The sequence below is a fragment of the Hypoxylon fragiforme genome, assembly GCF_022984875.1.
Source record: "Hypoxylon fragiforme strain CBS 206.31 chromosome Unknown GGS25scaffold_6, whole genome shotgun sequence".
Taxonomy (NCBI): domain Eukaryota; kingdom Fungi; phylum Ascomycota; class Sordariomycetes; order Xylariales; family Hypoxylaceae; genus Hypoxylon; species Hypoxylon fragiforme.
In genome coordinates, this window is record NW_026054761.1 from 1,925,565 (window position 1) to 1,951,999 (window position 26,435).

The 26,435-nt window shown below is 47.8% G+C and overlaps 10 protein-coding genes across 10 annotated transcripts; 8 read left to right on the forward strand and 2 right to left on the reverse strand.

Moving 5' to 3' along the window:
- Positions 1-395: 395 nt before the first annotated feature.
- GGS25DRAFT_495497 (GMP synthase) lies at positions 396-3,425 on the forward strand. The gene is made up of 15 exons (XM_049261449.1): positions 396-553; positions 618-680; positions 753-837; positions 961-993; positions 1,089-1,201; positions 1,273-1,362; positions 1,485-1,677; positions 1,730-1,827; positions 1,899-1,967; positions 2,029-2,277; positions 2,350-2,421; positions 2,523-2,665; positions 2,715-2,802; positions 2,859-2,951; positions 3,003-3,425. The coding sequence occupies exons 1-15, from the start codon at positions 506-508 to the stop codon at positions 3,198-3,200; spliced, it is 1,635 nt and encodes a 544-aa protein (XP_049115763.1). The 5' UTR covers positions 396-505; the 3' UTR covers positions 3,201-3,425.
- Positions 3,426-3,871: 446 nt separating this feature from the next.
- On the forward strand, positions 3,872-4,489 carry GGS25DRAFT_330185 (uncharacterized protein). The gene is made up of 2 exons (XM_049257889.1): positions 3,872-4,123; positions 4,258-4,489. Exons 1-2 carry the CDS (start codon positions 3,958-3,960, stop codon positions 4,368-4,370), a joined length of 279 nt encoding a protein of 92 aa, XP_049115764.1. The 5' UTR covers positions 3,872-3,957; the 3' UTR covers positions 4,371-4,489.
- Positions 4,490-6,940: 2,451 nt separating this feature from the next.
- On the forward strand, positions 6,941-7,782 carry GGS25DRAFT_522888 (alpha/beta-hydrolase; the record flags this gene model as incomplete). Its single annotated transcript, XM_049264326.1, has 2 exons — positions 6,941-7,363; positions 7,450-7,782. 2 exons carry the CDS (start codon positions 6,941-6,943, stop codon positions 7,780-7,782), a joined length of 756 nt encoding a protein of 251 aa, XP_049115765.1.
- A 486-nt stretch (positions 7,783-8,268) lies between these two features.
- Positions 8,269-9,580, reverse strand: GGS25DRAFT_522889 (translocation protein; the record flags this gene model as incomplete). Its single annotated transcript, XM_049264327.1, has 3 exons — positions 8,269-8,463; positions 8,517-9,073; positions 9,133-9,580. 3 exons carry the CDS (start codon positions 9,578-9,580, stop codon positions 8,269-8,271), a joined length of 1,200 nt encoding a protein of 399 aa, XP_049115766.1.
- Positions 9,581-11,581: 2,001 nt separating this feature from the next.
- On the forward strand, positions 11,582-13,049 carry GGS25DRAFT_522890 (uncharacterized protein; the record flags this gene model as incomplete). The annotated part of the gene is made up of 2 exons (XM_049264328.1): positions 11,582-12,476; positions 12,532-13,049. 2 exons carry the CDS (start codon positions 11,582-11,584, stop codon positions 13,047-13,049), a joined length of 1,413 nt encoding a protein of 470 aa, XP_049115767.1.
- A 508-nt stretch (positions 13,050-13,557) lies between these two features.
- Positions 13,558-16,252, forward strand: GGS25DRAFT_495506 (phosphoglycerate mutase-like protein). The gene is made up of 2 exons (XM_049261450.1): positions 13,558-14,263; positions 14,343-16,252. Exons 1-2 carry the CDS (start codon positions 14,061-14,063, stop codon positions 15,667-15,669), a joined length of 1,530 nt encoding a protein of 509 aa, XP_049115768.1. The 5' UTR covers positions 13,558-14,060; the 3' UTR covers positions 15,670-16,252.
- Positions 16,253-16,769: 517 nt separating this feature from the next.
- GGS25DRAFT_330487 (uncharacterized protein) lies at positions 16,770-18,312 on the forward strand. The gene is made up of 3 exons (XM_049257892.1): positions 16,770-17,025; positions 17,139-17,264; positions 17,497-18,312. Exons 2-3 carry the CDS (start codon positions 17,160-17,162, stop codon positions 18,142-18,144), a joined length of 753 nt encoding a protein of 250 aa, XP_049115769.1. The 5' UTR covers positions 16,770-17,025; positions 17,139-17,159; the 3' UTR covers positions 18,145-18,312.
- Positions 18,313-19,310: 998 nt separating this feature from the next.
- On the reverse strand, positions 19,311-21,943 carry GGS25DRAFT_330433 (HET-domain-containing protein). The gene has a single exon (XM_049257891.1). It carries the CDS (start codon positions 21,633-21,635, stop codon positions 19,713-19,715), a length of 1,923 nt encoding a protein of 640 aa, XP_049115770.1. The 5' UTR covers positions 21,636-21,943; the 3' UTR covers positions 19,311-19,712.
- A 307-nt stretch (positions 21,944-22,250) lies between these two features.
- GGS25DRAFT_522894 (DUF1014-domain-containing protein) lies at positions 22,251-23,253 on the forward strand (the record flags this gene model as incomplete). The annotated part of the gene is made up of 2 exons (XM_049264329.1): positions 22,251-22,573; positions 22,713-23,253. The coding sequence occupies 2 exons, from the start codon at positions 22,251-22,253 to the stop codon at positions 23,251-23,253; spliced, it is 864 nt and encodes a 287-aa protein (XP_049115771.1).
- A 633-nt stretch (positions 23,254-23,886) lies between these two features.
- GGS25DRAFT_495520 (mitochondrial carrier protein LEU5) lies at positions 23,887-25,889 on the forward strand. The gene is made up of 2 exons (XM_049261451.1): positions 23,887-24,444; positions 24,521-25,889. The coding sequence occupies exons 1-2, from the start codon at positions 24,184-24,186 to the stop codon at positions 25,487-25,489; spliced, it is 1,230 nt and encodes a 409-aa protein (XP_049115772.1). The 5' UTR covers positions 23,887-24,183; the 3' UTR covers positions 25,490-25,889.
- The last annotated feature ends 546 nt before the right edge of the window (positions 25,890-26,435 follow it).

The window sequence follows — 26,435 nt, forward strand, 5'->3', positions numbered from 1 at the left end:
CGCGGGGTTTGAAAGCGGGGCTTCATAACATCTTCAATGTTGGTGCGATCTCGTCCTGAGTCCCTAAATACTCTCACGGGCAGGGCTGACAGTTTTCTTATATTGTAAACTAGGTGCCTACGTATATAGGTACATACCTAATATTGAAGATTTTGTAATCTCAACTGATTAAAAAATTGATGAAGTTTGTAAGTTTGTAGTGTTGAAGATGATCAAACACTTGAAGTTCAAGTTGTATTTACTGTGCTCCAAATCTCCAAATTCTCCAATAACTACCCCAATTCCCCCAATTACCGTATTCTAGGCTGACTAACATGGTGAGTCAGTCGAAGATAAGGGCAAATAAAGAATATGGTCCGTGCTCGGAACCCAAAAAAATTAATTCCTCACTGCATCTACATTTTTTTCGTTGGACCCACCATATCATATCGTATACTCGATTGGCGTCAACTTTTGAATCTTTCTTCCTCAAAGATTACCTTCATTTCAAAATCTCAAAGCAAAGATGGCTTCCAACGTTGAGCAGCCCGAGGCCCCTCATAAGAACTTCGACGTTAGTCTCATTTATCTAAATTATATTCCTAAGCTGGCAACGCATCACTAATTTTAAGCCCTAGACAATCCTAGTCCTCGACTTTGGCTCTCAGTATACCCATCTCATTACGAGACGCCTACGAGAGGTAAATAACCCCCTTAAAAAGCCTTCAACAAATATGTCAACCAAGCCAATTGACCAAATAATCAAAACTTAGATTAATGTTCTGGCTGAACTTCTCCCTTGTACTACCAAATTAGCAGACCTTCCTTTCAAGCCAAAGGGAATCATTCTCTCCGGTGGTCAGTACCCCTATTCCCCGAGTACCCTCAAAAATGAGTCACACGACCCTCATATATTGGGGTTGAGGCTATTTACCTCAATCTTACGTTATTCAAAATGACTGTGTTGACATATAGCTTTAGGCCCTTATTCGGTTTACGAGAAGGACGCCCCACGTGAGTGTTTGCCATTCTGAATCTATTGCTTGGACCATATACACCACATCTCGGTCTCTAGCTGTGAGCTTGTGTAAAAGTTAACACTATTATAGATGTTGATCCTGCATTCTTCGAGCTCCCAAACACCCCAGTTCTCGGCGTGTGCTACGGCTTACAGGAGCTTGCCTGGAGACTGTCGCCAGAAAATGTCGTTGCAGGCACTGAGGTTTGTATCTTCATGAAGAATTTCCTTCCCACAAGTAACAAGTAAACACGGTCACTAATCTCTCTGATCAGCGTGAATATGGTCAGGCAGACGTAACGGCCCAGCGTCATGGAGGCCATGTGGATAAGCTCTTCGATGGCCTAGAAGACGCTATGCAAGTAGTATGCCGTCCCTTTACCCCTATTATTCTCGTGTGGGAGTACTTCAGTGCTCTAGACATTATATTTTCCACCTCTACTTGCAAGCTGCGTAAACTTTGATAAAACAACTAACATCACGTTAGTACATGTCTCATGGTGATCGTCTAAGCCAACTCCCTGAAGGATTTTGCACCATCGCAACAACCACCAACTCGCCATATGCTGGAATTGCACACAAAGAGAAGAATATATATGGCATTCAATTCCACCCGGAGGTAACTCATACGCCAAAGGGCAAAGACCTGCTGCGAAACTTTGCTGTTAAGATCTGCGGAGGCAAGTTCTAATGATAAGATTCCATTCGTTTTTCCCGTGCTAACTATCCCAGCTAAGCAAAACTGGTCCATGTCCAACTTCTGTGACCAAGAGATCGCTCGCATTCGAAATCTTATTGGACCCACTGCACAGGTGATCGGAGCGGTTTCTGTACGTATGCCTCTTGCTTGATGGAGGAAATATCATCCAACAGCCTGCATAGACAATGCTAACCACAGTAGGGTGGCGTTGACTCAACTGTTGGCGCAAAACTACTCAAAAACGCCATCGGAGATCGATTCCATGCAGTGGTAAGTGCACCGAAATACCCTAGGTTAGAATTTGATCCGAACTGATGATAAAAACGAATAGCTCATTGACAATGGTGTCATGCGTCATAACGAGTGTCAACAAGTCAAGGAGACGCTTGCCAAGCATCTCGGTATTTCCCTCACAGTAGTAGATGCGTCTGAGCGATTCCTTGGTGCTTTGAAGGGTGTTGAAGATTCAGAGAAGAAGCGAAAGATTATCGGTGGTCTCTTCATAGATCTCTTCGAAGAGGAGGCAATCAGAATAGAGAAGGAAGCCGAGAACACACCAAACGCCGGTAAAGTGGAATGGGTACGTATAATGTTTACGTTGGCTAATCAGCTTGGCTTCATGGAGGAGACATGACTGACCTTCATATTCTAGTTTCTCCAGGGCACTCTATATCCCGACGTTATTGAGAGCATATCCTTCAAGGGACCCTCAGCAACCATCAAGGTGAGACTTATCTCTCTGGATAGAATTAATTGTCTAGCAATTGATCCGTTCTATAAAACGTTGAAATTTCACTTCTAGTTGCCTCACTAACACTTCGTAAGACTCATCATAACGTGGGAGGACTGCCGCAGCGAATGATTGATGGCCAGGGCTTGAAGCTTATCGAGCCCTTGCGCGAACTATTCAAGGACGAGGTCAGGGCGCTTGGCCGAGAACTTGGAATACATGAGGATCTCATCATGCGGTATGTTATTTATACAGTGAGCAAAGTTTCATAGCTAATTTGTTCACAGACACCCTTTCCCGGGTCCTGGTATCGCGATCCGAATTATCGGTGAAGTTACCCCTGAGCGAGTCAGAATCGCCAGACAAGCTGATCACGTGAGTTGAAATCATTATACCTACCTAAGGACGTATGTATATACTGACTAGAATAGATATACGTAAGTATGATCAGGGAAGCAGGTCTGTATAACAAGATCAGCCAAGCCTATGCTGGACTCGATACGAACAAAGCAGTGGGTGTTATGGTACGTTCATCTAATTTACTTCTAACAAAGCTTCGTACTAATATAAACCAGGGCGACAAGCGTTATGAAGGATACATAATCATCCTCCGCGCGGTGGTAACCACCGACTTTATGACTGCGGAGCCCTACCCTTTCAGCATGGAATTCCTGTGCGAGCTATCTCGCAGGATCGTCAACGAAGTCGAAGGCATCAGCTTGGTTACGTACAATGTCACAAGCAAGCCGCCCGGCACAATCGAGTTGCAGTAGTTGAATGCTCAGCGGTGCAAGTATTCAATATCATATTAGAATAGGACACTTTCACAAGGCGGTGTTTTACCTAGGATAAATAAATATGATGAAGTAAGAATATGAGTGGTAGTGAGAATGTGACTTTCGATGATACCGATCAAATATGCTTACCCCTGGATACTTGAAGTTTAGAAACGCTTACGTAAGAGTATACCAATATTCCAAGCTACATCAATGTTAATGGCTAAATTTCAGAATACATAGGCCTAATAATAAGGAAGTACCTAACCTAGTAACCTAGACCTATGTAGGTACATTGGCATGAAGAAGAAGGTGAGTGAAGAATTGATTAGTCCCTAAATTTGGACCAATAAGAAGCGACAATTGCAAATGTATTTCCCGAATCAGTAAGTGTGGCGGTAGCTCTGACGTCATGACTTATGGTCTCGCTACATAGTACTAGGTACATACGTGGAAGTTGGCACACAAGAGCGTCACAAGTTCCTTCAAGATCGCGATTTACATCTCACAAACCTAAGTTAGCTCCTTTGTTTGTACTTGACCCCTTTAACCTTATGTACCTAGATTTTATCGTGACGTAGTTTGGTCCGTGTGGCGTTGCTGCGAGGTGATAATTGTTCGAGATATAAAGCTCAACGTAAATATCTTCCGTCTTGCCTTGTATATTTTTAGTCGCAGTGCTGTTTACTTACTATTTTTAAATAATATAAATAATATAACCATCATCACATCACTAGAACCACCAACATCCACCATGGGTATCGCATCAGGAGTCGGCCACTTCTTCGAATCGATCATCGAACTGATCCAAGGGTTCCTCGGAGCCATCGTCAGCATATTCGAATGGGTGATTAACTCCATCATCGGCGTCTTCCAATCCTTCGTCCACTTCGTAGAGGGGACTCTTGGTTTCGCCATTCGTAAGTCTTGCTCCCCCCCTTTTTCTTCTTCACATGATCGGCTTGTTGGGAAGTGCATAGGTACTTACCTACATACATCATCGATGTATACATGAGATGCATAGGCAGATACGGAGGCTAACAACTAACGATAGACAATTTCTTCATCCTTGGCACCGTGGCTGCTGCTGTGTTCGCATACATGCTTTACACGCAGCGACAAGGGACCGCGCCGATCAGTCGGTCGGTTAGGAGTAAGACGTCTTAAGTGTGCGCAGCGCTTCGTGAGGGTTCAAGCAATTTTTTAGTCCTGCTTCTTTTGTATACCTAAGTGCCTCCATTGAGAAAGAGCGGGGTACTTATGAATAGCCCATTTTGATTTCGGGATGTTATGCGGGAAGGGTGGATATCAGTAGGTAGGAGTCAAGCGCATTCAAGCTGAACTTATATATTTGCGGCGTGTAACTGTCGAGGCTCAAAGCACTCCCTAACCGTGTATTTCTTAGCTAAAAGATATCAGAAGCAGCGATATAGGTATCCGATGTCTCTATTTGATAAGGGCATCTGTAGATATAAAATAGTTCACAGAATCTTTCAAAATGATGCCTGAGTAGGTATCGCGTGACATGAATGGTGAGAATACAGAGCAGTTTAGTTTGGTTTACGCATACCGTCCTTCTCTGCCAAAAGCGCTTTTTCGACCAACTTCTTCGGGGCCAACATGGTGGAGCAGCACTATAACTGTGCTGTAGCCACTTCGCCGAAGCGGTGATATAAGGAGGCTTTCAAAGACATCTAGCTAGATATGGGCGATGGTTAGAAGAGGAATTGGTCAGGCCTCTCCCCTATCCAAGCCCCTGAAACCCCTTTTATCCAAACCACTCCGTTCAACACATATCAAACCCCCTCTTCAGTTCACAACCAATACTTTTGATGATAATTATTCAATATGCTCTATTCCTGCTGCATTGGGAAGTCTTCGCCTCGTCGAGTTCAGATGAGGTCTGAGGGGTGTGCCAGGTGCCTAGCGGAGCCTGTCAACGCTGAGAGGCTTCAATTAACTCATTGAAGGCAAAATATCTCATGGGATGGCAGGAAGCATTTAGTAGAACTTTCTCCATCTTTAGGCGAGGTTCCGTCTGGGTGATATCTACCACGTTTAGGCCAAGGAGGGTCGAGACATACGTAGGTTGGTGGCTCATCCTCCACCATGCTTACACTTCAATATTCCAGCTCGTTGCTAGTGGTGACTAGCTTCCCTCCTCTTGTTTACTGTTACTTGAATCCTCGAAGGATGTGATATCGCTCACGCAGCGGCGTCGCAGTACTCAACTCACCCACAAGACTCTGGCACTTTTCCATCTCCCGGATGCCCACATCGAGGCCGTAAGGCCCATCAAGAAACTGGAAGGTGAAGCGATTTAGCCAGTGCGTCTTCCTGATATCAACGTCCACAGCAAGGTTAGTATTCCAAGCGCAGCCGAAGATCTTTATAAGTGACTCGGTGTTGCATTTGCCCCTCGTAGTACTGTTGAAAGGCCATGAATACAGGACAAGCACGACCGATGGCGTCCTTGCCCAATTGCGAGGTTCTAGGCCTCGTTCATGTATGGAGAGTCAGATGGGGTATATATCATATTGAACCAGGAAAGGAGAGTAGCAGAACAGGTTCTGCTTAAGCCACCTATCTTCTTACTACCTAAGGCGAAGTAGCTCACAATATGGAACAGCATTTCAGCCAATATCTCCTAGCCCGTCGGACCAGACATGAGAAATCGCCTATCTCGACTGTGCTATCTCTACTCTTCGTCAATAAGAGTACGTGTGACAAGGCACAGTTAGTAAACGCCAAAAGGGGGCTTCAAATACTCCATGAAACGACTTGCAAACATTAATATAAAAGCTTCATAAATATTTAAGTCCTAGGTAGGTATTCATACTTACCTAGGTACGCAGACATCATCGAAACACAATGACTACCTAGGATATCTTCCATTATTGTCTGCCTCTCTATTTGCCTACCTAGGTATAATTAGACGAGAACTCAGAAAGCGCCTTATTCGGGCATTAGTAACGACCGTGACATCTCAAAAGCGTTTGCAGGGTTACGAACCCCTGAGCACTACTGCATCTAGCAGCCTGTCAGCCCTACGAACGGGCATACATACATAAAGCACCATGCCTTCCGGCTCATTCCGCTTACCGCTAAGCTCCTATGAATAGCACTACGCTTGGCAAGGAAAGGCTGATGTGGAATCAACGTACCCGAATGAGAGAACTCCAACATGACTCAGACCCAGTCCCGAAGAGTCCCGAGCAGGAGACCCGTGACCACAACTCCTATTACGAGAGTTCAATGCTAGACGAGAATTCAAAATAACTTGATAATTAACAAGCTTATTAAGTTGTGGCGTGTCGATTAAGCTCGCTAACTGCTAGCTTCCTGTCGTACCTTAGCTCGTGGAATAGGGGTCGCTTCCAAGGTTATTATGACGATCCAAAAAAGCTATGAGCCTTTTTATTTTCGAGGATTATGATCTATCAGATACAGATGCTCACCGGAAACACACCGGACCGGGTGAATCGGTGAGTGAATACATCTAAACATACCTACCTAGCATCTGTATCCCATATAGCTCATTAAACGACTTGAAAACCCATATAGGCAGGTACCTAGGTTAGCTAAGTCCATATAAATAGGCACTCTAGACATTACGCTTCCTACTTCCTACAGCACTACAGTTAGAACACCATTCAGCACAACCAACCCAATCCACGAATCCCATCTTATCTAGCTACTACCTAGGTACCTACTACCCAGCACCAGCACCACCCACCATGCCCTCCCCCTCCCCCGTCATCGTCCTCATCCACGGCGCCTTCTTCGCCCCCGTGCACTACCGCACCCTCATCGACCCGCTGCGCGCGCAGGGGTACACCGTGCTGGCACCCCCCATGCCCACGACCGGCGTCGCCGACTGCGTGACAGGCAAAACCTACGCCGACGACGCGCGGCGCGTGCTCGACTACCTGGGCCCCTTCCTCGACGCCGGGCGGGAAGCCGTCGTCGTGGGCCACAGCCAAGGCGGGCTCGCGACGAGCGCCGTGACGGAGGGGCAGACGGTGGCGGACCGCGCTGCTAGGGGGCTGAAGGGCGGCATCAAGGCGGTCGTGTACCTGACCGCGCTCGCGCTGCCGACGAAGGGCGCGAGCCTGATGAGCATCCTGGGCGGGACGCCGCCGCCGATTTATCACGCTGAGGTAGGCACGAGCTCCCTAACCTACCTACCTACCTACCTACCTACCTACCTACCTACCCCTACCTAGGTAACTAACACCACCACCAGGGCCCCTTCTACATCCTCACCCCTCTCGCCATGAGCGACGGCGAATCTCTGATCCCCGAATCCGTACGGACTAGCATCTCCGGCAGCCTCGCGCACCAGAGCCGGGCGAGCCTCGAAGCAGCGGTGGAGTTCGTGGCGGCGGACGTGACGGTCCCGAAGACGTACATCGTGTGCACGTTGGACGCGTCGCTGCCGCCGGCGCTGCAGGAGGGGATGGCGCAGGCGACGGGGTGCAGGGTCGTGAAGGTGGAGGCGGGGCATTTCCCGTTCCTGGAGAGCGAGGAGAGCACGAGGGCGGTGGTGGATGCTATCGTGGAGGTTGCTGGGCAGTGAGGAAACTACCTAACCTAGATGGTTAGTATTTAAGGGGCGGGCAGATTAACTAGGACAGAAGCAAGGTGCTGCTGAATTCGAGATTGGGGTGGTTTTGGCTGGCAAGTAGGTAAGATAGGATAGATATTGGATACCCCTCAACTCGACCATTTGTAAAACTTGTATAGTACTTGTTATTATTGTATGTCGAAATAATAGATTCGACGTACTTTCGAGCAGTCACTGTTTCGGTTTGCTCAAAAACATGAAATCTCTCACCATCCCCTTATAACAATTTCTAGGGTTCCCGTGGGTACAATTCTCCTGTAACAATACAAACAAGGTGTCACAATTATATATGTCATTGTCAAGAGGATGTGACCATATCGTGGCTCAATTATGATGCAGTCGCAGTACACGTTTTGTGTTTGGTTTTTAATATACAGCTATTTCCGATCAAAAGAAGCCTCAAACGCCTATGCTGCAAATAAAACCTGAGGAACATTCTTATTCATCGTCTGCCAGCTCCTCGACCTTGGGAGCCACATATGCCCTTTGCTGCGGAGCCGTCTGGATTTGGGTCTCAGTCGCGGTTGTAGTAGCAGTTGCCGGAGGAGGATGGCCCGTCTGACCCGCAAGATGAGCCGCTGACTCGACGTTAACTGACTTGCTAGCCTTCTTCTTCTTCTTAGGCTTTGCAGTCTGGCCACTAGTTAGTATGTAAATTTTCGGCGCAAAATTGGAGTAAGACTAACCTCATGCCAAGCCCAAACAGGTCTGAAACTATCCATGAAAGAAACATCTTCCCAGAGGTTGGGATAGAGCCAAAATCCACGCGGCAAAGTAAAGTAGGTAATGCAGAATATGATGACACGGACGATGGCCATGAGGAAGAAGAGACCAAGAAGCATCAGGAATCCCCAACTCAGGTAGTAGACACCCTGTCGCAAAACAAGTGGCCATAAGGGGTACAGGACAACAATAAAGATGAGGAGTAAGGCAAGAGCACCGTAGACTTTGCGCATTATCTGGCTGCCTTCGTACAGCCAAACATAGTACATGTCATCCTGGGCATCCTGTTGTTGTTCAATCCTAACCGTCCAAAGTCCCTTAATTCGCTTTCCCTTCTTCGGGGCATGGCCGTGGCCCTCGTGGGGATCGACCTTGGTAACACGCAGGGCGAGCATGGACATTGGCAACAGCTTAAAGGTGTTCTCGAGAGAGGCGCGATCCGTAATTTCAGGAAGCGCGGGGTTCTTCGAGCGTGCCTTTGCGTAGGCAGGAGACTCGAGTGCTCGGAGAGCTCGTTTGACTAAAGCGGATATGTAAGTTTGACGCGACTTCGTGTTTGATTAATAGGCGGAAGCATACCCCTAAACATGTCTTTACGTTCTCCATTGATGATACAAGTACGCGGCTTCAAGGTTTGGCCTCGTAGGAAATTGGCAAGAGCGATAGCGACGGGATTGGGAGGGCCAGGGCGAATGGGCTGGGGCTGCGGTTGAGCTTGAGGTGGTGCCGCTTGAGGCGGTGGCTGGGGTCCTTGAGGTCCTTGTTGACCTTGTTGTCCTCCTTGCTGTTGACCTGGAGCGCCTCCTTGTTGTTGTTGCTGCTGTTGTAATCTTTGAGCCTGCTGGAGCTGAGCTATACGCTGAGCCTTGATGTGTTCGACAAACTGGGGGACAGTCATGCCATGTTTCTGGGCTTCGGCGGCCAGTTGCTGTTGCATGGCAGCAATCTGCTGAGGTGATGGCATCTGGCCATTTGGTCCCATTGGTATTGGGATCGCTCCCGGAGGGATATTCTGTCTACCTTCCATCACGAACTCTTTCGTTCGTTTTTGTTCAGGTGTTGTTTCGGATGTATGTACATCAATATGTGTTGATGTTTAATTACGAGGATTAAAATAGAAAAAGAAGAAAGCGAAAAGCAAAAAGGGAAAAGGGAAAAGGAAGAAAAGGAAAATAGAATTTACGGTATACGGTAATTAGGAAGGTACGATGGATGGAGATCTGGCCATTGTTCCCTTTTGCAGGTGAAATTTTATTGGAACCTGCCGTCAATCGAACAACCTGTCATTCTCAGCCTTAAGGAAATTTTAGCGCCACTTTCACTTCCACTTCCACATTGCACACGGTGAAAACTCCATGGATTATCCGATAGGTAAGTATTATGTACTAACCTAGGTATGTATAAAATGCACGGACCACTAGAGTTGATTGGTGGGTACATACCGTACATACCGTTGTAGGCACCAACTTAGCATAACCTTCAATATTTTTAATCGATTGGTTGATAAAGATTGACAAGGTTGATTGTGATAAATTTCATAATTTCAAATCACAAAGGTGAAGTGTGAAGTGTATGAACCTTGAACTTTACAATTCTGATCAGGCATAACTAGTCTTGTCTTGATTCTTCAAAAGCTTCACAACTTTCTATTTGCAACCATAGTTAACTATGTGTCATTCAAATCTTGGAGCGACTGTGATGGGTAATCCCTCATATTTATAAATGTTATAAATGTCAGATTCAGCGTCAAATGACACTCACCAGCCTCCTTGGTCATCCTCTACCTATACCTACCTAGAGGATGATTCACTTTGAAAACGATCAATGCTTACTGTGCCGATAATGCTTCAATACGCCAGATACATAGGTATTAATAGAATCTTAGGCGAAACAACGAACAAACATCAAACATCAAACAACAAATACAACACAGACAGACAGACAGACAGACAGACAGACGTACACACGCACTCGCAACCAACTATGTAGGACCTACTGTAGGTCCGTATGGAGGTATGCAACCGCCCGCACACAACCTTGAGTAAGAATTGCATACAAAGGAAACCGGAAAAAACATCTCCGCTCTCAGATATCTGCGGATATCCGTCGGCCCTATGACTTTCTTTATTTGTTTCTATTTTTTCTACATATGTATTGCTGACAGCCTGACACTCATTATCCTCTTTGCAACGTACCTACATATGTAAAATCGCAATGTAGTCTCCCGTATCTGTAACCAAGTGGAGACATCCGGTTTGCGCAAGAATTGCTATGGAGATTCCGGTTACCTTTTTTTTCAGTCGGACGAACGAACCCACGGCTTAGCTCGAAGCAGAGCGGTTCTTCGTCATCCATTCAAAGTCACCTTGTCGGGGATGACGAGAGACAATACTCATACACGGTTCCCAACTTAAGGCCCTAGCTGCTACACACTAAGGCCAATCTGCGAAGCCCACGAGACCCCCCTTTCGGAATTCTGTGGCAATGTTTTAGAGGGCATAGCGGGACATTGCAAGTCTAAGTCCTTCTAGATGGATCATAAAGCAAGGAATTCTAAGACAAAAGACTGGCTGTGCAGAACCCGTCCATAATACAACTGGTGGGGTCCTGCAATCTTGGTGTGTGCCCGCCATCCATCCGAATCCTCTCCAGCACCCCGGTTCCTAAGCGCCGACTGGACCACGATTATCTACGCTACAGCCTATCAACGTCACGTATCTCTGCATCCAAACCATCAACGCTTTCCCATCTTTATGTGAGCCTGTGAGAACCTGTGAGCTTGTGAGGCCCAAATAAGGCCACCGCCCGCTCAGTTGCTTGAGCCTAAAAGGTAAGTAGGTGCACAAGGTAATTTCCCTTTTCACGTATTTGATAAAGGTGGTTATGATTCTTATGGTCAGCTGCTTTCAATATACTTTTAGATCTCTTGGATCTCTTGAATCTGTTTAGCTTTCTTAATTTTTTTTATTCTGTTTTTCTGTCAACCGCCGGTCGTTTCTCTTTCTGTTCAGCGCGACATGAAGTGACCATGAAGAACTTAGGTGGGATGCTTGCGGAAGCTTATGCATCGTGGTCTTCTTCTGTTTCTCAGTGTTGTTCCTCGTTGGCTTCTCACTTTGATGAGAAGCCTCATCAACCTAGTAAGCGCTGGAAGATGCGCCCAATCCAAACCTCTCATTCTCTAACTCCTTCAGCCCCTCGACAACAATTCGATATAATTTATCAAGAACCTTCATTCGTTCCACCTCCCACTGCGCCTGGCTCCAAGTCGAGCCCAAGGACATGTGATCGGGAGCGGGCTCCAAAGAGGAAGCGGCATGGTTCCGGACAGAGCAGCTTCTCTGTGAGAAAGCTATTATCCCGCCCAAGTTCATCATCGCGCAGGCCGCAAATATCGGCTCCTACCAATTTCCGCCACCTGTATTCGGAGTCCTTTCGTTTCCCGGATCCCAACTCGGTGCAAGTGAGACCAAGGCCAGCTTCTTTCCGCCCCATCGAACTCAGCATATACATGTCCCATAATCAGCTTTCACCAATCCTTCCTCACCTTGACTATCCCACTCCTCCGGTCACACCACCACCGCGCGCACTCACTCTCTCAAGTCACGATGAAGATAGCCCGCACATTGCACACTCACGCAGCTATTCATCTATGTCGTTCCACATACCCCGAAGACCCATCAACGGTGGATCTGTCTTTGAGTCTCCGCGGTCGGATGACAGCACCCCGCAACGACCCCAGCCAGCCAGAGTCCGGGCTTACACATCACCAAATCAGGCAAGCCCTATGATGGAAGATTTGGTGGAAAGAGTTGCGAATGCTATGGTGGAACGCGACAGACTGCAAGAGCAGATCGAGGACGTTATCGAGAGGCAGAGCATTTATGTTAGCAGCCGGCCATCAACTGCATACGGAGAGCCAGGTTAGTATTATGGCTCAACCTTACTTTATTCAAGCACACACTAACAGACTTGAAGAAATGGAGCCCATGCCGGACATTCCGGCTTTGCCTCCAAATGCCCCCTCATTTAGCGAGCGTCTCAGCGGCGACCGCCCGCAAACTGCACCATCCCAGACTCCTATTCGTATGTCATACAAGGCCAACTCATCGCGCAAGGTAGAGGGTCGAATCCCTCCTCCTCCATTACCACTGCGCTTACGGCCACCATTGCGCAAAAAGAAATCATTTTCACGAGTTTCTACGTGGCTCTTTCCCGGAGAAGAGTACACACAAGGTGTTGGCTTTAAATCCGTTACCAATGTTCCCAAGCCGGTAGTTGATGACGATGGCGAGACGGAACGAAGGTGCAGCGTTGATAGCTTCTCCACAAACTCGGATTGGACGGTCGAAGAAGAGCAGACAATACCGACGAGCTTATCACCAAGCAGCATCGCATCTCCAAAAACAAGACTCGAACCGCCCAAGGCGATCGCATCCGGGCTACAGTACCCGATAGTGCTACCGCAAAGGCAAAGCGTTGGAGTTGCGGTCTAATTCTTATTCTCCTTGTATTATAGCATTCTATGATACCCTGCGGTCCTTAGTGGCTGTCTTTGTTTATGGACTTACGCCGTGTTGAAGTGCGACATGGGTTTTGGGGGTTGGACATATAGATTCGGGCACGAAAACAGCATCTAAAGCAGGCTCTGGTCATGATGCTATGGTAATGATAGACTCACCTACTAATAGGTAGGGAGGGAGTCTAACTAGGAGGTTTGCTGGTGTGCTGCTGGACCTCTGTGGGGTCTAAAATCTTGATGGTGGCATTTTTACAGATGATACCCAATATATAATGAAAGCGAAGCTGGCTCGGATTTTTTGTTATTATGATTTATTTATTCATTTTTTGGATTTATTTTTGCATATGATTGGATCATAAAACATTTCATCGTCAGTTACATATAGATAGATGATGGATATATGATACATATTATGATATATGTAGGTACATATTCATCTACGCAAGTATCTACCTATAGGTAGTTATCTATCCTACCTTGTAATTACCTATCTTTAATTCCTCTGCATTCTTCTTTGATTCCTTTACCTGCTACCTACCTACCTAGGTACCTAAGGTATGCATAGTAGAAAGAGAGAGGGGTAAGTAAGCCCTGGAGGTGTTGAATATTTCCAAATTCCAAGACCACCAAGACCACCGAGCATAATATGCACTGCCCACTGTCCACTGCCCATGGGGGCTTATTGCCCACAATACCCACAATCACTGCCACTTATCCTTAATCACTCCCTACTAGGTAGGGTATTGGGCATGGCCCTGGGGTTACAACTGATTTCTTACGATACCTAACTACCTAAATTAACTAATTCATTCATCAATTCTTACACTCATCTTTTTTTCAATTCTTTTTTGGCGCATTTGAGGCGTCAATTAGTTCAACTTACATACCATTTCATTTCAGCACAAATCACATTTTAGAAGCATCTTTTATATCCCTTTAGCCATACTGCGATGAAGAAAAGTCGGTTTATTCACCCACTTTCACAATGGGCTTCACCGACTTGAGACGCCATTTAATGTCCTTCGTGGCTAGAGGCAACCATGAATATACCCTCCTCCCTGGGAATACCGCTCGCGGCCATATGCACAAACGCACATCAAGATGGGTCGATTACAACGTGTGTGGCGTCAGGCTTACACTATGTGCCCTTCTTTCCATCATACTCATTGCATTCTCTACGAGTTTTATGTATGTCGTGTATGTTTGGTGTTTTTGGCCCCCGAGAATAAATAGCTCACTTAATACTAACCACACAAATCCGGTTTAGGGGATCTATCTCTACACAGAAATGTACTGGCTACAAACATGACCGCCACTGTAGAAAGGAGGTTTCTCATTCTTGGGGCCAATATTCGTCCTCATATTCTGTCCCTTCCAAGATTCCGGCATCCATTCCTGGGCACTGCGAGGTCACTTTTGCTCAGCTGCTCTCCAGGCATGGAGCCCGCGATCCAACGGAGCACAAATCCGCAGAGTATGGTGCCGTCATTGATCGCATACATGATTCCGTGACAGACTATAAAGGAGAACTCAAATTCCTCCAGGATTACCAGTACACCCTTGGCGCCGATCAGCTGACGCACTATGGCGAGCAGCAGATGGTCAACTCTGGGGTCAAATTCTATGAGCGATATCAGCATCTGGCTAGCACCAACTTACCCTTCATACGCGCCTCTGGTCAGGAACGCGTCATAGCCTCGGCAGTTAATTGGACTCAGGGGTTCCATCAAGCTCGACGGGTAGACAAGCATTCCCACTCCCCGGACCCTTACCCGTACGAGATCCTGATCATCCCCGAGGAAGATGGGGTCAACAACACCCTGAGTCCCAATCTTTGTCCTGCCTTTGAGGAGAGCAGACATGAGAGCCACAACGAACAGGACACGTGGACAAAGTTATTCTTGCCACCTCTCGCCGAGAGACTTAATGAAAATCTACCGGGTGCTAATCTAACCGACGACGAAACCATTTACATGATGGATCTATGCCCCTTTAATACAGTAGCCGACGATAAAGGAAAACTGTCCAAATTCTGCAATTTATTCACGGTAGATGAATGGCGCGACTACGACTACTACCAGTCCCTGGGCAAGTGGTACAGTTTCGGTAATGGAAGTCCGCTAGGGCCGACTCAGGGGGTCGGATTTGTCAATGAACTTCTGGCTAGACTGACGGGGCAGCCTGTCGACGACCACACCACCACCAACTCAACACTCGATAGCTCTAATTCCACATTCCCCCTCGATCGGATCATGTATGCAGACTTCAGTCACGACAACGACATGATGATGATCTATGCCGCACTGGGCCTGTACAACCTGACCGAACCCCTATCAGGAACAGAAAGGACCAGTCCGCAGGAGGCTAAGGGGTTCTCGGCTAGTTGGGCTGTTCCGTTTGCTGCAAGACTATACGTGGAGAAGCTGAGCTGCAGGGGAGAGGAAGAAGAGTACGTGAGGATTCTGGTCAACGATAGGGTCATACCATTGCAGGGCTGTGGTGCCGATGATTTGGGTCGTTGTACTCTGAGCAAGTTCGTCGAGAGTCAAAGCTTTGCTAGGAACGGTGGACACTGGGATGAGTGTTTTGCATGATGCCTCTCTTGGCCGTTTTTGTTCAATAGACTACCTGCTACAATACCTAGAGTAATACGTAATGCTAGAACACTACGTCTCAATATCATACTGAGGTCTCCGATTAGCTTTGTTATTAGATTCGATGTGGATCATAGCAGCATACCTACCTACCTACATTAGTACTTTACTTGAAGCACACCAACTGCATACCCCTTAAAAGGACATCAACGATGTACGAAGGATCGACTTTTACTCGGTCTACCTTTCTGCAATATAATAGCGCAATAATATGCTAATAATATCCATCATCAACGGCATAGCCGTCTATCTTCTTGATACGGCCCGAAGACAGAAGGGAATTATGTAAAAGATGGTTAGATAGTCCGGGGAGGTAAGGCAGATTTTACAAATTGATGCAGAAATGGTCAGAGAAGTAAGACACAACTAAGGCTGGGAAATAGCACTTGAGGTGCAGTAACGTGATCAACAAGTCTGATAGGTTTGAATAAACTCTTGGAGTGAGACAAAAGTAAGGTTAGATGCTTTTGGGGGCGGCTTTGTCGGCATGGAATTCCCACCTGTGTACATGTAGGTAACGATAACGGACGTTGAAGTATGTACTGTAACAATCAACTAAGGTTAGGTTAGTACATATGTAGCCTACAGATGTAGACCAGTGACTTAAACGATTCCAATTCCCCGGTGTGCCACAAGCCACATCCGTTGGCTCAAGTTCAACGTCATTTTTTCTTTGGTGGGGACGTTCTTAGTGGCACACTTGGTTCCACTAAAAGAAGCAAGGGCCAACACCTAAATTCGGAAACTCGCATGCCTGAATAACCTTGCTAGCAGGGTAGGCTGGGCTGGAGTCGCTGGACTGGCTGGAGGCTGGAGCACTGGTGAGTGGTGCTAGACTCAAGGCATGCTAGCCCCACCAAAACGACCCAAAAAGCTCCAGGGCACCCAAGACCCGCAACAGCCGATAATGATACCTTACATTAGTACAATTGTACCTGACTTGTTACATACCTCCCTTAAACGTACGTGTATGTAACCTGAGAAAAAACAGAAACCAAAAAAAGAAAAAAAGAAGGAAAGAAAAAAAAAAGGAAAGAAAAAAAAAAGGCCGAACGCAAAGAATGTCATGTCATCAGCCTCAACTCCAACTTCGCAAACTAAGACATACAGACGACCGAGATACCACCACCTCCATCTCCATACGCCAGCGTCGTCCCATCAACCAAAAATTAACCCCACAACTTGTTCATCCATCCATCGTTCCCTGACGTCCTATCTACCTACCATAGTATTATCCATAGCCGAGCTTCGCCACTCTCTTTCTCCTCTTGACAACCTTGAACCCACCTCGTCCAAGTGAATCCCCCCCTCCCCTCCATCAGATACATCCAGATACATCAGATCCGATCCGATCGGGGCTAAATTGTCAATTTATTGATTTGATCCCTACCTGAACACTTACACATTAGGGAGCGAAATATTGACCGAAAATGGTCAGCCCCGTCGGAACTTTCTTCATCGTTCTGTTCGTGCTGGTGATCGCCGGTGCTATCGGCTGGATCGTCTTCACACAGCTGCGCGCACGCCGTTTAGGTGTAAGTCCCTTAGCCTTGCCTTCATCCTAACCCTCCTACCATACCCCAATCAGCAAGCAACCTGCCCATTTTCTTCTACACTACCCCTTATCACCGCATCATGTCTGTCTCACTTTAGCGGACATGACCGTATCCGTTTTCTTCCTATCACCTGATCCCCCCCTCCCCATCCTATTCCCTTAACCCTTTCCACTTAAGGAACATGGCTGATAAGCAGCACCAACGAATATAGCTTCCCGCCCCACCCTTTACCTCGTACATACCCTTCGCGCGCTCCGCGCCCCCCTCGTACGGACCTCCGCAACCAGCGCCCGGCGGCATTCGCGGATGGTTCAACGACAAGATGCGCGCGCTGCGCAGCAGCGGCGGGGGCGGTAGCCGATCTGCAGCGGGGGCCTACGAGCGGCCGTCCCGCCGGGGCTTCGGCCCCCTCGACCCCGACGAGGCCTGGGACGCGCGCGTCGGCCACGAAGCCGATGGGTATGGCTATGGCTACGAGGAGCAGGAGCTCGGGCTACGCGGACAACAGCCACAGCGCCAGCCCGCTCAAAATAACGACACAGGCTACAGCGGCGGCTACAGCAACATAAATCTCGGGCTCGACGAGCGACGAGGCCGCACCATGAACCGCGACTCGGACCTAGGCTTCGGTGGTAGTGGTGGGGTCGGTCTCGGCTTAAACGGAGCCGCGACGAACAACAACAGCCACCGCAACCCGTTCGACGACGAGGCCGAGCCCAGCAACATCAGCCTGCGCGGCGTCAGCCCCCGGCCCATCGACACGAGCGTGGGCGGCGGACGAGCCGTCGGCAAGCCGAAGGGGGTCACGCGCGACAGCCCGACGTCGGAGCGCAGATCGATCTTTAGGGAGGAGGTCTAGGATGCTTAGGGCCTTTGTTCGGGTTTCTGCGCTGGCGTGTTGTCTTCTTGGGGGGTTTGGGGTTGGGAGGTATTTTCTCTTTTTGGGTTTGCGAACGTAATGGTATGGAGTTACAGTAATGTATGAGAAAACCTCTCCCCTTCTCTCAAAGCAAAGCACACGAGAGTGTGCCACCTCTGCATACCTACCTGCCTACGGTACGCATGCATACCTAGGTGCCTACACATCTAAGAGCAAAGAGGCGGGAGTGACGTAATATCTTATCTTGTCTTCTTATTTTCCCTTCTTCCTCCTTTCCAATATTGAAAAAAAAAGAGGGGGGCGAAGGGTGAAAGATGGACTACGAAACTTGGGCATCGAGGACGATATCTCTTGGAACTAGGTCCGGGCCTGAACTTACAGGGCCTGGCTTGGAGGTTCCTGAAGTCTTATGCATCGAATTGCCTCTATCCTCCTCCTCCTTTTCTCTACTATTATTTTATTCCGGTGCTATGAAAACCCTTTTCCTCCCAACTTCACGTTCTGTTCTATCCCACTCGAAGGAAAGGGAAAGGGAAAGGGAAAACGAGGGGATGAGAGGAGATGGAAATGAAGGAAAGGAGTTTCTGGCGTTATGGGGCGGTGCTGTCTTGTACTGCGTTTTGGAGGAGAATTGCCCTTTTTTTTTTTTCCAGCTCCTGAAAGGAAACTGAGGGGGAGAGCAAAAGGGGGATGGAAGGTGGTGGGCTTGTGTTTGTTTGATCGTGTTCGTTCATCCCACCCATCATGATGTTCGTCTGTGTGGTCGTGTAGTTGTGTATTTGGGTTTTATCCTTTTTGAGAGAGAAGAAAGGGGAGGGGAGAGGGAGAAATACACTACACCCGTGACGTTGTGGCGTCGTGGGTTTTGCATGTTCATGGGACTTGATTTGTGTTGACTTGATGGTGTGTGTGCATTTCTGGTATGTGAAAAAGCTAACTTGGTAGTTGCACTGTTGGGTTGTCGTAAGTACTTGGTTCAAACGGAGAGCTTAAGTCTTCCCCTGAGAAGCATCATGCCTAGAAGGTAAGATGAAATTATCTGACAATCTCTCTACTCTGATTGTTATGAATCTACGTCCTCTAACCGCCAAGTAAGTTGCTAGGTCCGCGTAGGTAATTGAGATATAACCTACTGTATCCTACACTCATAATCACTTACATTCAAACAGGCAGCATGGTTGGTTAGAAAGTCAGTTATCGCCGACGTTATCATTGTTAGCTGGGCTTTCCCCTTTCCTTGATCAAGGGTGACTTTCAAGCATAGTGGGAATGACTTGATACAAACTAAAATGTCTCATGATATCTTACACTCATGCCTAGGAACCTAGGAGGTGTGAGAGGAATATCAAGCTCCAATCAAAGCTGCTGTTTCCCGTTTGAAAATATATCTAGGTGTCTAGCACCTATTCACTTTACAGATGTTACATGAGGCTGGCGGATAGGCATGATATTCATGTATAAATGTATTGTAGCTTTTTGTTATCCTATCATACTTTTAAGCAAATACACGGTGAAGTAGTGGCCCTCTCCCGTCAGTATCAGCTAGATTATATCAAACTGAAATCTTGTATTTCTCTGTCAGCCCAGAAATCGTCATCAAAGTTTTGCGAATTAAGCGGACCGCCCCTCACGTCACACTGTCCTAGGAACGTGTAGCTTTCTCCCGAAGCCCTCACTAGGGTCGGCTTGAGCGATCCCTTGAAGATGCATATCACATCGCCGGGCTTGGCCTGCACGTGGGCCCTATTCACGCGCATGATGGAGCCGTCGTGGAGGAGCAGGAACGCGTTGCTGAACTGATCGGCGACGGCTTCTTCTTTGTTCTGGATATTCATCGTCCTCCTTCTTTTCAGGGGCCAGGGCGGGGTCTTGCTGTCGACCGGGAGACTCAGGCGACGATATACCTGGTGGAATGTCTCATCCACGTCGTCGGGGATGATACGCGTCACGTTGCGAATCAGTTCGTTGAAGCCTTCTTCGAGGGTGCTCCCCGTGATTTTTACGGATAGTTTGAGGATGCGGTCCTCGACCTCCTGGAGCCGTTTTGTCAGCTCGACCGGTATCGACTTGCCTTTCGGCCATATCTGCGCCATGGGACAGCCGGGGAGGAAGTCGCGGAACGTCCCTAGCACGCAGCCCTGGACATGCAAAACCCGTTTGTCAGAGGATACCCGTACGTTCTCTCCGCGATGTATTGTCCTCGCCGTAGACATGTGGCGGAAATCGGGGACCCAAGACGGTGTGTTTTGGAGCTCGCTGTTGGTGCAGTCAAGAAGCTCTAGATTCCCGAGAGACTGGAACAGAAAGACAGCGTAGTCCCAGTATATCTGTTCATAAGACAGGCGGTAGTTCGGTGCTAGCTCCTTCGGCAACTCCTCGTTCTTGATATAGTTGAGCAGACCCAGAATCCCATAAATCTGATCTCGAGGGTCTGTGGACAGCTTTCTGCCGGAGAACTTGAATAGCTGCCAGAAGACATCCGCCAATTCCATTGTTCGCATGTCGTCGTCGCTGCCAGAGTCTAGAGCCCGGTCCACATCACGCAACTTTTTGAGGGACGCCATCCTCCTGCCGCCCGGGGTAAGATATAAGGTGCGGTCCTGGGTGACCAGAATATCGAACATGTCGTAGAAGTCCGACGAATGGACACTATGGGGTCCCACGAAAAACCTCGGGACGGCATCCATGCAGGATTCCTGGAGGGTCCATACTCTGGAAAACCACGCGTGGCTCAATAACCACATGGTGACTCCCACCACGGCGCCGTATTCATCCCCGAACGCTTCCTGCACAACCACGTTGTCGTCTTCGTCGATGGGGTCCCAGTCCTTCCACATCGAATTGGTCTTCTCGAATAACACCTTGAGCGAGGCATCCCGCGACCTGCTATATCGCGACAGGCGGTGTCGTCGGATGAAGTTATTGATAAAGCCGTCGTCTGGCTCCGTGACAGGCCCCAGCCAGACGAGGACCAGGCCGGCGTGGTATATGTCCATCATGCGCTCTACCTGGCGCGATCGTTCGTCCACGTCTTCTTGGTTGATGCAGATAGCATCGATCCAGAAGTAGTCTTTTGGATGGCCCATGTCATTGGGCCGCTGTCTGAATTGGTGCAGCGCTTCGTAGAGGTTCCTCGTGATTTTAAAAGGGTGGCCCTCCAGCATGATGGTCTCCTTTGGAGAAGCATCGCCCCATACGTAGGACAAGGCGAAGAAGCACATCACTCCGGACAACGGCATTTGGTGAAGAACACATTGGATGGTGCCAGTTCCGGGCAGGATACGAAGGAGTCGGACTTCGTCGTTCCCGAGTTCACGGTAAGGGTACGCCGGCTCTCGATCCGGTTCCTCGACGTCTTCGTCTTCGTTTTTCTCATCTTCTTCATGTTCCCCAAGATCTGGCTGCTTTACAAAGAACGTATACTTTTGATATATCAATTCAAAAATTCGATTCAGTAAATATACTAACATTGCTACACCGCTAAGCCATGAGGCAGCACATTGCTGACCTACTGAAGGCCATGGGATGCTATATAGTATAGCCAAACCCCATATTTACACGTATTGTTCAAAATCGGGTTGTCAAAATGGTACCTTAAGCGGCATGTTGGTTGACAGTTGCATCGTCAGCAACCAATGAACCCCCTGTATGACCGCCATCTGCGGCCTTGATGGGGCGAGCTACGGAAAGTCTCAATTGCTCAGTTTCGAATATGCCTGCCTACATGTAAGTATACTAACCTAGGTATCTTACTATATATCTCCAGGGCTACCTATATAATTATGTGCCTGGGTAGGAAAATTACCTGCATATGTGCCTTGTCTTAATTGGCACTTTAGATAGGTCTTCTGCGGTGTATTTATGCTACTACCTTTACAGCCATTTCAATGTCGAGTATAACTAGCCAAGGTGACGTCGCAGCTATGTGGGCTCGGATCAATTACATCAGAATTTGCATTTCTCAACTATCGAAGTATAAACGCACCAAAATATAGAGAGTAAATACATAGCTCGGGAGATCTCACTTGGCTAGCTCACGGCCTACTGCTTCTATTAGCCAGACATCTATCCACAACCCCGCCACGATGATGGAGGGTGCCCCGCCTTCTCACCACACCGATGTCAACGATAACGGAGGAGTTTATGTTCGCCTCTTTCGTCTTATCCCCAGTGCAAAGAGATTGCGATACAAAGTCAACATCAACCGCCTGTATACTATACGTCCGTCTCGCTTAAAATCAGCTTTAAAAACTATGGCGGGAAAAAAGGGGGGAGAAGGAAGCAAGAAGGCCATTGGCCAGGCTCGAAAAGCCGAGACGGCCGCCAAAAAAGTCGCCGAGGAAGATGCAAAGAAAGCAGCAGTAGAAGATGTTGAGTGGGATAAAGGTGCTAAAAGTAGCGCTAAGAAGTGAGCCTCCTTTTCATTTGATATGCCGTCGTTTTCACGAATAGATTCCCCTGGCGGTTAACATGAGACGGAATAATCGAATTCCATGGGCCAAAGCACGAACTTGACAAGTCCCATACTAACTGCCCCTCCCGCCCAGAGAAGCACAGGCTGCGAAGAAAGCAGAGCTGGCTAAAAGGAAGGCCGAAAGAGACGCCGCCCTTGTTGAGGAAGGGAACAGCTTGCCGAGTCGTTCTGGACCAAAGAAATCCAAGACCGCTGTTAAGAAAACCAACCGGGTTGGGGGCCTCGACAGTGCACTTACAGATCTCGACCTCAATGCCAATAACAATAACAAGCTTCCGTCTCTTGGAGCCACGGGTATCGAGAATGCTCTAGATGCTCTAGATGTAGTGCTAGCAGATTCATCGGTCACGAAGGCCGACAGGCATGCCGAGAGGAGAGTCAAGGCTGCGTATACTGCGTTTAAGGAGAGGAGACTTGAAGAGATGAATGAAGACGGTAGCGGAAAGGGGTTACGTCTGAGCCAGAAACTGGCACAGATCAAGACTGAGTTCAAGAAAAGCCCCGAGAATCCTCTCAACAACCTACATGTCAAACACAACGCCACCAAAGAGGAAATTGAAGACCTCAAGCAACAGGAGAGAGGCCAAACCGAGGCCAGGCTTACATCCGAGTAGAACTTGGATGTACTGTTCTCGGCGAGGCTCTTCTGGGTTGAAGAGAGTATGATACCTCATTCCTTGTCTATGAAGTATAGGCTTATTGAATGCCAGAATTGACGTGTGGCCTCGGAATTGGTGGAATCCCTAAACTAATAAGAGCGTCTGCTTATGTTTTGAATTCATTAAGTCAAGGCCATTTTGCATTTTGCAGGATAGGCATCGGGTTGCTTTGAAGTCGACCATTGCCTGCTTTTATTTCGTATTGTCGTTGAACCAACAGATCCGAAACGAAACAAAGAGGGGAATTGAACGAATAGATTGGTACGGCCCCAAAGGGGTTTTATAGAAGATTTCTTAATGGAAAGAACATTGAATGCAGTTGGTTGTTAGTTTATGCATGTGCTCCAGGTCGCACCAACATGTCCATATCAATGGATGGACATGGACATGATCCCTTGCTTGACCGGGGGTTGAGGTAGCACAACTTGAAAATGTTATTACTTATCACGAGTCTACCTGTCTACGATGTACAGTACATGTGGTACAGTATACACGGTATGCACCTAGTCCTAGTAAACTGTAGTTAATTGACAATGAGGCATTGGGCGGGTAGAAGGGGCTAAGACTCGGCAATCTTCGGTTCGGGCTCGGGGAATTACAGGGGTGTGGAGTTTGTATTAATCAGAACATTAAGAACATTAGGTAGTTAAACCTTGGAAGTGACGTTCACGGCTATTGTCATTGGCTTCGCTACTAAACTCCGGCACCATTATTCTCGTTTCATTTTCCTTATCCCTCTCCACGCAGCCGCAACGCGATATACGAGAAAACCTTAACATCGGACACGAGAGAAGGGACGGGACGGGACGAGACGAAAAGTATTACTTAGGTGTTGGTACTGCTGTTTTTCATACTCGAATAATAGATCAGGTCGGTGGTGCAGGAATGCCATCGGCAATCTCCAACCATGCCTCGATGTCCGAGTTTCCATCTCAACGAGAAGAAAACACGAGCGCTATCGCCGGCAAGATGGACAATATCGTCCGAAAAGCTAGCAACGTCGTCACCCACGCTACCAACCCCAATACAAACCCAAACGCGATCGGCGATAGCACCCCGGTAGCAGCGAAGGGGAAACAGCCAGATAAGCATAGCATAGACTATGTAATGCGTTCAGGTATCGCTGGTGGTCTTGCCGGGTGTGTCGTATGTATCCCCTCCCACTTGGGAACACAATGCGCATATTTCCCTAGTGCTAACAATAACGCCATGTTGCTTCCAGGCCAAAACCACCGTCGCACCTCTCGATCGAGTCAAGATCCTCTTCCAGACTAGCAATCCACAATTTACTAAATATCAGGGTTCATGGGCCGGCTTTGGGATAGCCATACGTGACATCTACCATCACGATGGAATACTCGGTTTATTTCGCGGGCACTCGGCTACTCTCCTAAAGATTTATCCTTATGCCGCCATAAAGTTTGTCGCATACGAGCAGTTTCGCGCCTTGATCATCGGTTCAAATCGGCAAAATGAAACTTGGATACGACGTTTCTCGAGCGGTGCAATGGCGGGTGTATCATCCGTATTCCTCACATATCCCCTAGAAATCATTCGTGTACGACTAGCCTTCGAGACGAGACACCAGCGCTTTTCACTTGCCGAGATCTGCAAAAAGATTTACTTCGAGCAGCCCCTACCAAAGACCCCTATCGCGACTGTCAAATCGGGGTCCGGCCTCACAAAGAATATCGCTGAGGCTGCCACCTCGACCGCCCATTCAGTAGTTCCTCGCTCCGGCCTGGTCAACTTTTATAGAGGATTTTCCATGACACTTTTGGGTATGGTACCGTATGCTGGTGTGTCCTTTTTGACCCACGACACCGTCAGCGATCTCTTCCGCCTACCATCGATTCAGGAGCGCACTACCCTACCCAAACCTTCCAATGCGCCGGCGAACAAACCGGCACCGCTCCGTGCGTGGGCTGAGCTTACGGCCGGAGGAATCGCGGGCGTCGTGTCGCAAACTGTATCTTATCCGCTGGAAGTGATCAGGCGGCGGATGCAGGTTAGCGGTGCTGTCGGAGACGGTCACCGGCTCCGAATAGGAGAGACAGCAGGCATGATCTTCAAGGAGCGTGGGATCCCCGGCTTCTTCGTTGGATTATCGATTGGTTATGTCAAGGTGTTGCCCCTGGCGGCAGTAAGTTTCTACACCTACGAACGATTAAAGATGATTTTCAGGATTTAGACAAAAATCCCATCACAAATAAAACATGAGATGGAGGATTCGTGTAGCATGGTCGGAGTGTGGCGTTTTTACATGGTACATTTGGAACATAGCTCAGGCACAGCGCGGCAATTGGAAACAGAATAAGAGGTCATGGAGAGGAAGCATAGAAGCTGTACATAAAAACTATGTGTATATGTACCTAGTATGGATATACTTAGGTATACATGGATAGGCAGATAGGATACTATCAAACATGGCATACAGACATGGAGGCTTGATATATGAACGTTGGCTATTGGTAAGTTGCATATGTGTAACTTCACTTCAATCATGAGCTCCAAGCATACCGAGTGTCATGCTTGGGTATGTACCTGGGAGGTAGGTGGATAGTAGTATCATAGTACTAGGTACCTTGCTATATTCACAGAATTCTGGAAGATAAACTTGAGTAACCTTTCCAAGATTGAAGCGTTGCAGCGAACTTCGTGCGTGAGAATAAGTACATATAGGTATATGTATGTACGCCGGCGATTTACTTTCTCGTCCGACCCCGTCCCTTGTCCAATGAATGGGCTTGGAGGAGTTGGTGTTTCTCTATACTTGTAACAAATGGCGCGAGACGATTCCTGTTAGGGATTTATTGTATGTACTACTTATCTGCCTTCTGTAATATACATACTTGCACTTTTATGATTTAGTATGACGTCTTGGGGATTCTTAATGCGAGATTTGCAGGGGTAGGTGAAGGTAATAGTTCATCTTTGATTGGCCAGTTAGCGTTTCCGAATGCGAGGAATAAACTTTCAAACCCCGTGGGCCGTGTCTCGTTTAAAAAGTCTAGGCCACATGGAGACTTTTTTTTCAACCTTCTTATTAATACTTCTCGAATTGATTCCCGATTGAGAATGGACTTCGTCTCAAACCTCAGCAATGATCAATCAGTCTCGCCGTCTCGGCACAGGCC

What these genes read in the sequence shown, in the direction of transcription:
- GGS25DRAFT_495497 (XM_049261449.1), top strand. Translation starts at nt 506, where the DNA reads ATGGCTTCCAACGTTGAGCAGCCCGAGGCCCCTCATAAGAACTTCGAC. An exon ending in TTACGAGACGCCTACGAGAG is followed by an intron (nt 681 to 752) that starts GTAAATAACCCC and finishes ATCAAAACTTAG; the next exon opens with ATTAATGTTCTGGCTGAACT. An exon ending in TAGAAGACGCTATGCAAGTA is followed by an intron (nt 1,363 to 1,484) that starts GTATGCCGTCCC and finishes ACATCACGTTAG; the next exon opens with TACATGTCTCATGGTGATCG.
- GGS25DRAFT_330185 (XM_049257889.1), top strand. Translation starts at nt 3,958, where the DNA reads ATGGGTATCGCATCAGGAGTCGGCCACTTCTTCGAATCGATCATCGAA. An exon ending in GACTCTTGGTTTCGCCATTC is followed by an intron (nt 4,124 to 4,257) that starts GTAAGTCTTGCT and finishes AACTAACGATAG; the next exon opens with ACAATTTCTTCATCCTTGGC.
- GGS25DRAFT_495506 (XM_049261450.1), top strand. Translation starts at nt 14,061, where the DNA reads ATGGGCTTCACCGACTTGAGACGCCATTTAATGTCCTTCGTGGCTAGA. An exon ending in GCATTCTCTACGAGTTTTAT is followed by an intron (nt 14,264 to 14,342) that starts GTATGTCGTGTA and finishes AATCCGGTTTAG; the next exon opens with GGGATCTATCTCTACACAGA.
- GGS25DRAFT_330487 (XM_049257892.1), top strand. Translation starts at nt 17,160, where the DNA reads ATGGTCAGCCCCGTCGGAACTTTCTTCATCGTTCTGTTCGTGCTGGTG. An exon ending in TGCGCGCACGCCGTTTAGGT is followed by an intron (nt 17,265 to 17,496) that starts GTAAGTCCCTTA and finishes CAACGAATATAG; the next exon opens with CTTCCCGCCCCACCCTTTAC.
- GGS25DRAFT_330433 (XM_049257891.1), bottom strand. Translation starts at nt 21,635, where the DNA reads ATGTTAGTATATTTACTGAATCGAATTTTTGAATTGATATATCAAAAG.
- GGS25DRAFT_495520 (XM_049261451.1), top strand. Translation starts at nt 24,184, where the DNA reads ATGCCATCGGCAATCTCCAACCATGCCTCGATGTCCGAGTTTCCATCT. An exon ending in GTGGTCTTGCCGGGTGTGTC is followed by an intron (nt 24,445 to 24,520) that starts GTATGTATCCCC and finishes TGTTGCTTCCAG; the next exon opens with GCCAAAACCACCGTCGCACC.